This window comes from Lutra lutra, chromosome Y (assembly GCF_902655055.1).
Source record: "Lutra lutra chromosome Y, mLutLut1.2, whole genome shotgun sequence".
NCBI classification, from domain to species: domain Eukaryota; kingdom Metazoa; phylum Chordata; class Mammalia; order Carnivora; family Mustelidae; genus Lutra; species Lutra lutra.
In genome coordinates this window covers 1,810,784-1,825,587 of record NC_062297.1, presented here as the reverse complement: position 1 = coordinate 1,825,587, position 14,804 = coordinate 1,810,784, and the positions used below count along the sequence as shown (strand labels likewise).

At 32.0% G+C, this 14,804-nt stretch overlaps 1 protein-coding gene across 1 annotated transcript; it reads left to right on the top strand.

Annotated features, from left to right (window-relative positions):
• Positions 1-480: 480 nt before the first annotated feature.
• LOC125092614 (eukaryotic translation initiation factor 1A, X-chromosomal-like) lies at positions 481-14,259 on the top strand. The gene is made up of 7 exons (XM_047717021.1): positions 481-660; positions 2,104-2,187; positions 4,347-4,450; positions 5,494-5,544; positions 10,477-10,558; positions 11,520-11,611; positions 13,251-14,259. The coding sequence occupies exons 1-7, from the start codon at positions 645-647 to the stop codon at positions 13,254-13,256; spliced, it is 435 nt and encodes a 144-aa protein (XP_047572977.1). The 5' UTR covers positions 481-644; the 3' UTR covers positions 13,257-14,259.
• Positions 14,260-14,804: the final 545 nt, after the last annotated feature.

The following is a 14,804-nucleotide window of genomic DNA, read 5'->3' as shown; positions in this document are numbered from 1 at the left end:
CACAAAGTTACTGTGCAATTTTACCTCAATTTTAAAAGGAAAAAGAAAAAGTAGTAACAAGAATATCGCACAAAGGGTGTCTAGTCTTTCTCAAGTACTACGAGGTGGCTGAGCATGGGAACATGACCTGCTAAAATTTAGGTAAGAAGTAAGAGTTAATGTGTCAATAACTTGTGGAACTGGGAGACACGACAAAGCAACAGACTTCTGGATTCAGCTAGCAGTCTTTTAAAGAATTTTTAACTAGGACCCATAGTTCGGCGTGGTCTATCTTTGATTGCGCTTCTTTTCAGCTCACTAACCCTGCCTTTGCAGGAATTTTACCCTTGTTTTGAAGTCTTTCAGTGTGCTTCTCTCTTACTAGGAGAACCACACGTCGGTAGCCTACGCAGGCGCAGTAGAAGCAGTAGGCGAGGACGCAGATCCAGTCTGGTACTAGAGGCAAGGGAAAATGACGTAAGCGGCCATAACGCCGTTTCCTTTTCCCGCTGCCGTACTTCTGGGACGACTTAGTGGAGTTTGGTCCAAATTACTGTCAGTCACAGGTTGTGATTACTTCGTCTTTTACAATCTTGGGAGGAGTAGCTGCTGTGCCACCTCAACGGGAAAGAAATCGAAAGCACCGGGAAGTAGCAGTCACCGCCATGCCAAAGAATAAAGGTAATATGCGGCTAGCCAAACCACCGTTCTCCCCAGGCCCCATGACCGTTTTTCCTCCGCGAGGAGACTTGCTCAGCAGAGGAGCTAGGACTTTACTCTCGTTTTTAGTTAGGTCACACTGACGGGGAGCGGACGCCATTTTTGTAGGGCCTAATGCGGGAGAATGTGGATTTTTGCTTTGCATTCTCGCCACACTGCCTGGGACGCTATATGCATCTGTCGGGGAGACGTGCCCGGGACAGCCTGGGTTTCCTAAGTGTAGCACTTCTGTCCATCGCGACACTGTTCTTGAGTAGTTCTTTAAATATTTTAAATATTTAAAGCAATAAAAAAGCATAAAGCAGGTGTTTCCTGCTTTATGACTACCAGATGTAGTGTTTTTCTAAGGACACTTCATTATTGTTGAAGATAAAATCTCTTCTTTGTAAACAGTAGGTGACACCCTGATAGCTATATGGTTTCATGTGTGGTGGTTCACTTTCGTACAGTCCTTCACAGTTTAACACTTTTCCAAAAGACATTTTACATATTTATCAATTTCTCAGGCGTCCTTTCCTATAACATAGACTGCAAGTAAAGGTTTCTATCTATCCTATTCTGAGACAAACAGTTCACAAATTATCAAATTTAGTAAGTGTACTTTCAACTCCCAAGTGGGAAAACTAACCTACATAATACAACATTTGAGTTTTACAACATCTTTTCTAGGAAATTACTCTTCATGCCGTATAAGAATGCATTCAAATACATTCCACATTAGTTAAAGCAAAAATTAAAAAAATATAAATTAATTGTGATTTTAAATTTTTACCATGGTATGGCTGTGGCAAGGCACTATAGAATCCTCCTGTTTTGTTAATGCAAATGTAGATTGGTATAGTTCATATGGAGGCTAAGGAAATACATATATGTTGTTGCATTTGTGGAATAATCTTCAATTAAACATAATTAATAATTGAAACAACTTATCATAGTTAAAAATTAACTGTATGTTAAAATGTTCTCTAGGTCTGTGATTATTGATATGAAATGGATACTTTATGTGACTATAATTAAAATAGGTTATAGAAGAGAATGTTTGCAACCCTATTTTATTTGGAAAGGAAAGACAATAAAATACTAATAGGCATCTCTGGTAATGAAGTCTATGTATTTTTATGTCAGAAAAATCCAAAAACAAGTGTCAAATAGTGTGTGGTTTTATTATATGTTAATTTTAAACGACCAGAAGGAACCATTGAAAAATTTTAGTGTAATGAATTAGATAACCAAGTTATATAACTTTTAAAATCTTTTAGAATTCCGTTAGTGTTGTAGTGCTATTTAAATGATAATATTTTTCCCTAAGTGATTTTATATTAAGCCTTATCTCACCTTGTTTGATAACTTACTGTATGGAATCTAGACTATTACACTTAATTTATTTACTTTTAAATCAACTAGGTAAAGGAGGTAAAAACAGACGTAGGGGCAAGAATGAAAATGAATCTGAAAAAAGAGAATTGGTGTTTAAAGAGGATGGACAAGGTAAAAATTTTAACTTAGTACATCTTTTTTAATTAGTGTGAATTTCAGTTTTCACCTGAAAAAGGATCTTAGTCATAATCCTGAGCATTTTGCCACCTCATTTATAGTGCCCTACCCCAGCTTTCCAAAATTTGTCTATTAAATAACCAATTCTATACTAGCTCTGGCATTTTTGTAAATATAGTTTTAATTCTTTTGTGAAAAAGAGCTCGTTACAACTGAGAGAATTTTATAGTTTAAAGCAAATTAAGCTTTAAAAATATCATACTTTATTCTTAACTATGGATATTTTTGAGGAATATATTCGACTTTTGGGCCCTTCATTCTCCAGTGATGCTAACATGTAATCATAAAATGTAATAAAAATGAATTATTGATTAATCCTGTTGGACTAAGGAAGGCCAAAGTTACAGAAAATGAGTTTTTAAAAAAAGACTGGAAATTATTTTTTTCTCCACTAAAAAAAAAATTTAAACTCTTCAGAAAAATTGGATACGGGTATAACAGACATTCTCTAGGTAAACTTTTTTACAAACATCTAATTCTGTAGTTAGAGATTTTATCCCTTAATACGTCAACATTATCTCCTAAGAAAAAGGGGGTTTTTCTTTCATAATTACAGAATTATTACAAGAAATTTAACTTCAGCATTTATGCTATTATAAAACAAATTCCCACTTATAAATCATAAAGATAAAAAGTACAACACGTTATAATCAATAGAAATAAGACAAGAAAAATTATGTGTTACCTAGTACTGTGTAGTGCTCTCCATTGTATTAGCCCCCGACTGTATGTTGCTATTTAAATTAAGTGAAATTCAAATTTTGAATTACCATATTATTCAGTTCATATGTGTGCTACCATCAACAGAAAAACTCTATTGAATGGCTCTAATTTACTGTTGTAATATATATTCACATTTCTTTACTTGTCCGTAATTTCTAGCACCTCATAGCAAAACCTTATAGTCACCGTATACATGCAAGCCACTAGAAAGTCAGCATTTTTATTGTGTATATAAAACATATTTTCTGTCTAAAAACAGTTACTTAACCTTTGTCTTTCTCACTTTGTTAGAAGTTTGTTTTCAGGCCTGTTTTCTAAATTTTTTCATGTTTTTTTTTTCTTTGCTATCTTATTTTTCTCATCTTAAAGAAGTGGAAGCTTAATGTGTAATCCCAACCATGTATTCAAATTTATCTGTCGACCTAATTATAAGTTATAATTAGGGTTAGTTCTTAGTATTAACTTTAGTAGTGTGAAGATTTTGTAGTAATTATATTTCCTTCTTGTCACTCTCACTTCTGCTGTTGTTGTTTAAGTCTCGAAGGGACTGCTCCATGTTACTAATGCTTTTATGTTACCAATATTTTCTGGTGGCAGTAGAATAAGGTGGCTTCCTGAAGAAGCTTGCTTTTGGAAATACTTTAAACATTTGGCGTTTTATCTTGGAACATTATTCTTGTTATAGATCTTTAGAAGAATCACCAAGTTATTCTAAAGTAAATATTATTAATAATTAACTTACTGGTTTTTTACTCCTAAAGTTTCTGAAGCTTTGAAAGAAGAGCCAAGATTGGGCTTCTAGCCAAATGTGAGAAATTGATAAGCCAGGATTACAGTTTACATTCTAGAGTGAGCCATTTTGATGTCTAAAAGTAGAGCATTCAGTCATAAAGATAAAAGTGAACTGATTGCTCAAAATGGTAGACAATTAAAATTTTATATTAATGGAGATAGCATGTCATAGAAATGGCATTTGTGACCTTAGACACATCATCTGTAGGCTTTTGATGACTCTAAACAAAATCTAATTAAAAGTCTAATTAAAAATATGGTAATAAAGTGTTAAGTATAGCTGGAACAGGTTGTAGAAATTGTCAAATGAGTTCTCTGATTTGCTTGAGTATAGTTATAATATATCAGATATTTTAGAGTAATATATGTTAGATATATTAGAATATCACCTTCAAAGAACCCTTTCTTGATAAAATATTTAAGCTTTTTTGTTAATGAAGCTTTATTCCTTTTTTAAAAAATTACAGTTTACTCTAAATTGAACAGTAAATGAGGCTATTAAATGTATGCTAATTTCAGTTATTACCTTTTAACAAATACTGAACAGTATTTCATATTCTTCCTCCTCAACCCCTCAGAGTATGCTCAGGTAATTAAAATGTTGGGAAATGGACGATTAGAAGCTATGTGTTTTGATGGTGTAAAGAGATTATGTCATATCAGGGGGAAGTTGAGAAAAAAGGTGAGTATGGAGATTTATTTCACTTTCATCGAAAATTTGCTTTTTTAAAAAAATGACTCTACTTTAGCTATGTAAGGGCCACGCAGCTTACTTCTGTACATTCCTTAAGATTTCAAATAATTGTTTTTAGACTTTGTAATTAAAAAAAAATACAATCTTTAGTGATAATTTATATAACAGAAAATTATATGTACAAATAATTATGTTTCATTAATATTGTATTTCTACCACAAATGTTTACTCTGATTATAATTTTGAGGAAACAGACAAATCTAGTCTACAAAATAAATGGCCTGTACTTTTAAAAAATATGTTATGTCAGGAAAGAGAAAAAAGCTAGAGAATTTAAAGAAGACCATGAGACTGCTTATTATACTACATGTTCCTTGACTGGATTTTGGTTTGGGAAAAGTATATTAGAGAAATTTGATATTGGATTATGTTAAATAATAGTATTTCATTCCCCATCACCATAGTTCAGATTTATTACTCATGTTGGTTAAAAGTTCCTTCATCTCCGATTTTATAACTTAAAATTTTTTTTCTTCTGTTAATATGTCATTTTCCAAATAAATGCTGGGTTTAGATCCTGTATTTTTGTAGAATGGTAACAGAGTGGCTATTTAATGTAGGTGGTGGCTGATTTTTGTATATTTTGAGTAATTGAATATTATTTGAGTGGATTGTGATTAAAACCCTCTAATGTCCATGACACAAATGATCCTTTTGTGATTTTTAAACTACTTAAAATTATTAATGTTTTAACATCCTAAATTAGAAAATTTGAAACTAACTTTACTGTGTAGTATAGTTTTTTTTGTTAGTACAGTAAAACTACATTAACTAGACTAATTTTGCTTCTGTATATATGTTTATGAATATGTACACACTCCATGTATAGTATATGTGTTGTTATTTTTCACTGTCTTAAAAACTTTTTTCCACGTAGGGTGAATTTTTATGTGGAAAGAATGGTTTAACATTCTTTTTTTTTTTTTACTTATTTTGATTAAATATAATATGCAGTAAATTTTCTTTTATAGGTTTGGATAAATACCTCAGACATTATATTGGTTGGTCTTCGAGACTATCAGGTAACAAATACATTTAAAGTTATAGTGTGTCCTTTTATTTAATAAGTCATTAATGCTTAGAAGTTAGAAGATAGACATATTTGATTAGTTCTAGGCATTTATGCCTTCTTAAAATTCTATTTTCAAAATAAATTAAGGACCAGTTGTGTTCATGATTATGGTATTTTCCTAATTCAGAATAATTCCCACAGAGATTAATGATACATGTATGTTATGAGAAGACCTGCTCATTCAATACTGTCCTTTATGTATAATTTTTTTTAAATATAATATGCATACATAATCTCTTATAAATTTGGTTAAATACCAGAAATTAGTCTGTTCTCATTCTTTTTAACGCCCAGTTATATTCTAGGCATTACGCTAGGTATTCCAAGGATTATGGGTTCCCAAGTGCCAGTCAGCCTGAAATATTTTTTTTTTAAAGATTTTGTTTTTTAATTTGAGAGAGAGATAGCAAGAAACAGCATGATCAGGAAGAGGAGAAGGAGCCTCCTCACTGAGCAGGGAGACCAATTTAGGATTTAGTTCCAGGACCTTAAAATCATGACCTGAGCCAAATGCAGAGCTTAACCAACTGAGCCATGCAGGTGCCCCTCGGTCTGTGAAATACTTATGTGGACTGACCTCTTCACTTTTGTGTGATGAAATGAGAAGATGTACAGGTGTTGAATGGTTTTTCTCATGAAGCTAAATTGTGAGTTTTCTTTTGTAAAAATATTGTTAAATTTTTCTCCGAGAATAATAGTCTGTATGATGGTGATTTTTATTAGGGTTCTTGTCAAAACAAAAATTTAATAATGTTATGTTGGGGTCTCAGCAGGTAATTGTTTTTTACTTTTAAACTTAAAGGTCTTGAAGTCCATGTCTGAGAAATACTGTTTTGGAGAAAGCTGCTGAATAAGTTATACCTTTATTCTCCAAAAGTTTTACAGTATGATCTAGAAGAATTAGACATGAACTCACTTGTACAGTACAGTACAGTACAAACTTGTATATATAAGGTATAAATTTGATATGAGCACTTAGGAAAGAACATAATTACCCTCTATAATGTCATCCTTCAGATTATACACAGACTGACATATTCCATGAGCTTTCAACCTATTGGAACTTAAAACTATATATTTAATCAAACTCTGAGCAAAAGTATTGCTGTTTTTATGCTGTTATTTTGTAGAGTTTTCTTTAAATAATCTTTCAGATCCAATTGTTTGAGTCTTGTATTTCCTTGTTACTCTTTTATATAATTCTATTTATTATGGTAAGAGGCATATGGGTGAAATCATACGGAATTTCTCTTTGACAGATTTATTTCACTTAGCATAATACCCTCTATTTCCATCTACATTGTTGCAAATGGCAAGGTTTCATCCTTTTGACAGCTGGGTAATATTCCTTTGTATATATGTACACCACATCTTCTTTATCCATTCATCTCTTGATAGATACTTGGGCTCTTTCCGTAGTTTAGCTCTTACAGATAATTCTGCTATAAACATTGGGGTACATGTAGCCTTTTGAATTCATATTTTTGGGTAAAATTCTAGTACTGCAATTGCTGGGTGATAGGGTGGTTCTGTTTTTCATTTTGAGGAACTTCCATAATATTTTCCAGAGTGGCTGCACCAGTTTGCATTCTCACCAGCAGTATAAGAGGGTTTCCCTTTGTCCACATGCTAACCAACATCTATTGTTTCCTGTGTTGTTAAACTAGACATTCTGACAGGTGGAGTTGGTATCTCATCATGGTTTTGATTTGTATTTCTCTGATAATGAATGATGTTGAGCATCTTTTCGTGTGTGTTAGTCATCTGGATGTCTTCTGTGGAGAAATATCTGTTTGTATCTTGTGCCCATTTAAAAAATATATATATATATATGTATTTATTTGACAGAGAGCACAAGCAGGGAGAGTGGGAAAGGGCGAAACAGACTTCCTGATGAGGTGGAAACCCCACGCCAGGCTCATTCCCACAACCCTGAGAACATGACCTGAACTGAAGTCAAACACTTAATCAGCTGAGGCACCAGGGCACCCCATCTTCAACCCATTTGTTAAATAGATTGTTTTTTGTCTCTTTTATAATTTAGAAGTTCTTTATATATTTTGGATACTAACCCTTTATCAAAAATGTCCTTTACAGGCATTTTCCCCCATTACAGAGGTCACCTTTTAGTTTTGTTGGTTGTTTTCTTTTGCTGTGCAGAAGTTTTTTTATTTTCATGTAGTCCTGGTACTTTATTTTTGCTTTTTGTTCCCTAAAATCAAGAGACGTAGCTAGTAAGAAGTTGCTATAACAGATGTCGAAGAAGTTACTGCCCTTGCTTTTTTCTAGGATTTTTATGGCTTCAGATCTCATATTTATGTCTTAATCCATTTTGAATGTATTTTTATGTGTGGTGTAAGAAAGTGGTCCAGTTTCATTCTTCTGCATGTGGCTGTCCAATTTTCTCAACACCATTTGTTGAAGAGACTTCCTTTGTTGGACATTCTTTCCTGCTTTGTTGAAGATTAGTTGACCATAGAGTTGAAGGTCCATTCTGGGCTCTCTGTTCTGTTCCCCTGATCTATGTGTCTATTTTTGTGCCATTACCATAGTGTCTTGATGATCACAGCTTTGTAGTGTAGCTTAAAGTCCAGCTCTACTCATGATGCCTCCAGTGTTAGCTTTGTTCTTCTGTTTCAAGTTTGCTTTGTTTGGAGTCTTTTGTGGTTCCACACAAATTTTAGGATCATTTGTTCTAGGTCAGTGAAAAATGCTGTTGGTATTTTGATATGGATTGCATTATACGTGTAGATGCCTTGTGATAGGATAGACATTTGACCAATATTTGTCCTTGCAATCCATGAGCATGGAATGTCTTTCCATTTCTTTGTGTCCTCTTCACTTTTTTTGATCCGTTTTTTATTATAGTTTCCAGAATACAGATCTTTTACCTCTTTGGTTAGGTTTATTCCTAGGTATTTCGAGTTTTGCTGCAGTGGTAAATGGAATCAGTTTCTTGATCTCTATTTCTGTTGCCTTACTGTTGTACAGAATTGAGACAGACTTTTCTCTGTTGATTTTGTATTCTCTAACTTCACTTAAATTATGTCTCAGTTTTAGCAGGTTTTTGGTGGAGGCTTTGCGTTTTGTACATAGAGCACCATGTCATCTGCAAATAGTGAAAATTTGAGTTCTTCCTTGCTGATTTGGATGCCTTTTATTTCTTTTTGTTGTCTGTTGTTGCTGAGGCTGGGACTTCCAGTATTGTGTTAAATAGAAATGGTGAGAGTGGACATCCTTGTCTTTGTTCCTGACCGTAGAGGAAAAGCTCTCAGTTTTTTCCCCATTGAGAAAGTATTGGCTGTGTGTCTTTCATAGGTGGCTTTTGTGATATTGATAAATGTTTTCCAAATCTATTTTGTTGAGGGTTTTTATCAAGAATTGATGTTATACTTTGCCACATGATTTTTCTGCATCTATTGAAATGATCTAATGGCTCTTATCCTTTTTTCTTTTACAAATGTGGTGCATCACATTGATTAATTTGCAAATACATTGGCTAAATGTATTCTTAGGGTTCACGTGGCTGGCTCAGTTGGTAGAGCATGTGACTCTTGATCTCAGCATTGTGAGCTCAAGCCCCATGTTGGGTGTTGAGATTACTTACAAATAAAATCTTAAAAAAATTATTCTTGAGTCCTTTTTGATGCGATTGTAAATGAGATTGTTTACATTTATACTTTTCCAGATACTTTACTGATAGTTTGTAGAGACACTGATTTTTGTGTTTTGATTTTGTATCCTGATACTTACTGAATTCATTTTTTGTATCAACTTTTATAGACTGAATCTGATCATGCATTGATTTTTTTTAATATTCTCCAATATAAACTTGTGATCACTTTTTAAACATGTATCATTTTTATGCCCATTATCTTATTTTAACTTTATAGAAACCTCAAAGTGGTAAAAGAATAATTACTAGATTTCCTTTATGGACAATGAAACCAGAATTCTTAAAGGATTAATATTCTAATGAGAAGGTAATAGCCAAGGTCTTGGATGATTAGATGTTCTGATCTTAATCTTGTGAATAATTTTGTATTGTTGCTAGCAGAATCATTCATATATTATAACAACATCACCATGTGCATATATGTTAGAAATGGAGAATATTAGCCCAGTCTCATATCTGCTGACTCGAAATTGGAATTTTAACAAAATCCCTATGTGTTTTCTATGTCCTTTGAAGTTTGTGAAGTGGTGGTTTATACTACACAACAGCTACAGCACTGTGATCATTTCAGTTGCCTTTCTTAGGGTCTTTTTTAGGTCCATTGTAAGCCTTCAAACTCTAAATGAATCAGATTCTTTAAAATGGTGAAATATGAACATTTAAAAACTGCACACAGTTATCGGGGATATTTGCATTGGGAAACAATCAAAAGAGCTTTTTAAATACAGGATTTTGGATATCATCTCAGGTCTGTCAATCTTTAGGAGTTATAAATATCTTTTTTAACCTCTCTAAGTGCTTCCAGTAGGTTAACTATCCTAAGAACCACTGAATATAGAAAGGTATGTTAATTTTCTTGGGTCATCATACAATTTTTGGCTTTCAGTTGCAGTGTTTAACCTAAAAGGGATCCCATTACACCTTTCTTTTTCAGTTTTGTTTTGTTTTATTTACTTCTTTCTTAGCTTTTTTATTTCTCTTAATAAAGTGAACAGTATAAATAATTTTTCTAGGCTAAATCATTATTTGGTCATGCATGTAAACTCCTACTTGTTTAAACCCAAGAATTTTTTTCTTTAAGAAAGTAGAGAGTAGGTGAAGAAAAATAGGACAATTTGTGAGTATTTTCTTAATATGTTAATTCAGAAGTAATTTGTGGGACATTTTGTGGACTATCGGTTTGAAACTTATTTGTTTATTTCTAAGGATAACAAAGCTGATGTAATTTTAAAGTACAATGCTGATGAAGCTAGAAGTCTGAAGGCATATGGCGAGCTTCCAGAACATGGTAATATCAAAGTTACTGTATTTTTTGGTCCTATGATATTATTTGTTGGTGTTTAGATGAAGCCATTTTGATAGAATTTTGTCTTGTTTAAGTATTGTTTGTGTATGGACTTACAGAGTTAGTTTTTAGTGTGCTTGTCATATAAATATTTTTTGATACCTTATAGTTTAATACTTTAATAATAAATAGAAATCAGTTCCTTAAAAATATTCTTTTGGTAGTATCTATTAAAGAATACATTGTTACAATGTTTTCAGTGATTTTCAAGAAATTGTTAGTTTTCAGCTAAGAAAGGAAAACAGTTATGATACTGGTATTGATTTATATAGGAAAAAAATGCTCACTCTCTCTTAGCATAATAGTCTCCTGTAGAGTTCTTTATATTTTAATAGACATTTCTTTCCAATGGCAACAGTATTGCATTTTGATTGTAGTAATCATGAATATATTAAAATAAGCCCTTCATAACATCAAAGAGGTATTGTACTACTACCTAAGCTCATACTTTTCACTTAGCAGCTACTTTATTTTACATTTTATTATGAAAACACAAGATTTTTACATAAGTGTGAGCTTTCTGATGAAATTATTGACATTTAAAGAAATGTTAAAATATATGAGACTCAGTACTTCATATTTCACTTTTACTGGGTGAGGATAACATGAATTGGCCTGCTTCATTTACACTACCTTCATTAACAAAATACACTGCCTTTTTAAACAAAATCTTCATTGTAATGACTTAGCACTGAACTTGTTATTTCATTGTGAATTCACTTTGTGAGGTGCATTTTTCTGCAGTAGTAACATTTTTCTTGTAATGAAACATTGGTTGAATTGAAATATCTCTTCTAAGAATGTTTTGTGTAGTTCAGTATTTTATACCAGACATGTTTGTTTTTGTAGTCAAATTACATAATAATATCTTGAATATATAGGAGTGTATTTATTATGTCTTTAGCTAAAATCAATGATACAGATACATTTGGTCCTGGAGATGATGATGAAATCCAGTTTGATGATATTGGAGATGATGACGAAGACATTGATGATGTAAGTAATGGACAAAACCTTATATTTTTTTGTTTGCTTTGTTTGTGAATTATCTACAGAGAAACAAGGTCTTTCCTCAGCTTTCTTTAATGTAGGAGTGTTGAACACTTTAAGTATATATTAAGACCACTGCATGAATTTGAATATTCATTAATATTCAGAAACCAGGTAGTCAGATGTCTTACACTTTAAAAAACCTTATAATCCTTTGAAACATTTCTTTCTAAAAGAGCATTAGTAGCTCTAACAGTGGGCAATCCATAGTGAAAACTTGCTTAAGTGAGAATGTCTATAGAGACAGCTATTAAGAAATGCAGCAGTTTGAGAATGTGCCTTCTTTTGAATGAAATATTAGTAGGTTAACAGAAGAATCTTGTTTGAACCAGCTTGCTCAAGGACTGAAATTGCAACATACTCCAAAATGGAGGTCTGTTGTCAAGTTATATATGGGGATTACATTATTTTATCAGATATCACTGTTTGTTTTATGGAAAGTGATTGCTTTCTTACTAATAAAGCTTAAGTGTAACAAAAGTAATAAATGTCTCACTGTTCTGGTTTTATTTTATTTAAATAAAATTCATTTTGATTTTCTTAGAATGTGTATATGAAGTAATTAGGATAAGTTGAGCACCACAAGCGATACTGATGCTCATGCCACATTGGTAGTCACTGATCTAGAGCGGGGATCTCCAGATCTTTCAGACACTAACAGACACCTTTATTAAGAGCATTTTCAGACATTCACAGAAGTTGAGAGTTTCTAATGTCAAGTGGACACTTTTATGTACCAACAAGATTAGACAATTTACATTTTTCTATACTTGATCTATCACATCACATCAGTCCTTTTATTCATTTATAGATCCATATTTTTGATTGATCCATATTATTTTTAATATATTTTCAGATCATTCAGATTACTCCACGAGTTAAAGAAATATTGAGTACATACCTCCAATGTAGATTTTTACCAGATTTTTTTTTACCATGCATTTATATGCATTTTAAACATGAAATACTATATAAAAGTTGTGTACATTTTAAAGCATACCCATAAGTAGGAAATGAACAAGGATGAGAAACAAATATTGTTCTGCTATATTCTTCATGTACTTCCTTTGGGGAGCCTGAGCCAGAGGATTCTTAGGACTAAATTAATTTTTTGACAGTAGAATGATTATTTTCTGTGCCAAAACTTAACATACAGTTGTGTTGTGTATTAAGTAACATTTGAACATTGTGACACCTGTGGTGGAATTGAAGGCTGGGTGGGAGCTGAACGGTAGTGTGTATGTAAATATGAAGAGGAGATTTTGGTTTAGTACCACAGTTTTCCATTTTTAAGATTGCCACATGTCCATTCCTACTTGCAAAATATAAGATCTATAGTCACTAGCATGAGAAGAAAGAAGGTGATTCCAAACTATATTAAGAACAATGGTATAATCTACAACATTCTCAAAGAGTTCATAAAGACTTACTGGCAGCAGACAGGAATTGAGAAAAATTCTGTATGTACTTGGAATTTTTCCTTCTATTTTCCATAGAGTTTAGGGGTCCTTAATATGTAATAGATGATTTATTGTATTGTCAGAATTAATTTTTTCCATGGATTTCATGTTCTTTTCACTTACAGATCTGAATTGAACTCAGAGTTTGTGAAGATTATTCTACAATTTTGATTTTGGCCAGCACCTGTTAAGAAGACTAAAACTTCACTTAGTATGAACTTAGTTTGTTAAGACACACTGATTTATTTTCATTGTTCTAAAGTATTATATTTCTCTAAAAACTGATGAAACTGAATTACTTTAAGTGAAAATTTAACACTTTATTCATTCGATGCAATTGAATTTAGGAATAAAAGACTACAATTATAACTCACTGCTGTCAAACAACAGAAACAAGTTATTCCCACATGACTACTTTATTATAGTTAATAGGTGTTTTGAATAAATTGCCTTATCATTTTTGATAAAGCCTTGTTTTGATAAAGCCTTGTTCCAGCTAGTCTGTTTACATTCTTCTCTATATTCTAGTTATCTAGATGTTTTCTAAGATTTTTGACATACTTTAAGAAAGGTAGAAGTCAAGAAATGGAGCTATATTTGTATTTATGTACCCATATGTATTTTTATACTAAGTTTGATAACTTAAACATTCTTCTCATCATTTTACGTTGCCACCATCATTAAAAAAATATATATTTTCCAAAATGCAGTTTTTAGAACATGGGTTTGAAAAGCAGTTTTCAATTTGTTAGATTATCAGTTGCAATAATTCAGTGTTAGGTGACCTAATTATTTTTACATTGGAGGTATTGACATATTAGTTGATAGTATTTTTACCCAATGTGTATAGAAAATTTCTCAAGAACAACTTTTGATGATAAAACGAGACAGCCTTTTTTTTTAATTTTACAGAATAGGTTGTGTTAAATGTGTCACTTATTGTCAAAAGTCATATGCATTGTGACCCATATTTTTGGGCTTTATGAACAATTAAATTACAATGTATAAAGGAAAAACTAATTTTATAGTAAGTTCTGTTAAACTAAGCCCTTCTTAAAGCCTTATCTGGGTTTTACCAAAGGGAAAGAAAGGAACCACTACTAAGAAATATAATAAAATGTGTTGTTGAGTATACTTTGTCCTTACTTTGTGTTATTGAAGTATTTAATGTATGTACCAACTTTCATGTACATTTTACTAGGAATTTAGATTAACCTTACTGTTTGACATTTTTATTTCAAAGTTATCAATTAATAAGGTAAAATTAAGGATGAGGCTAGTTAAACATTCCTACAGTTAAACTTTAACACAACCTCAATGGAAAAGATTCAAGTAGTTTGTAAAGCATAGCTCTCTTCCCTGACAATTTTTCAGCAGTGAGACTTAATGTAAAAAAAAAAATACACTTTCACCTGGTTACAAAATAATAAATATAAGAAATATAAAGGAGGTTTCACATGGTTTCATCTCACTTTACCATAATTTTACTTCCTAAGTGTGACATCCTGAGCCAACTCCAATGCCAGAATACATACATAATTAAATCTAAAAATAAGAAATAAAATGCATAAATGTAGTTCATGGTTTTTATTCTTTGAAGTTCCTGTGAACATTTATGTAGGAGAAATGTATCTGAGACTGAGGACTAATTTAGAATACTTCTAAGAAACTAGCTCCGA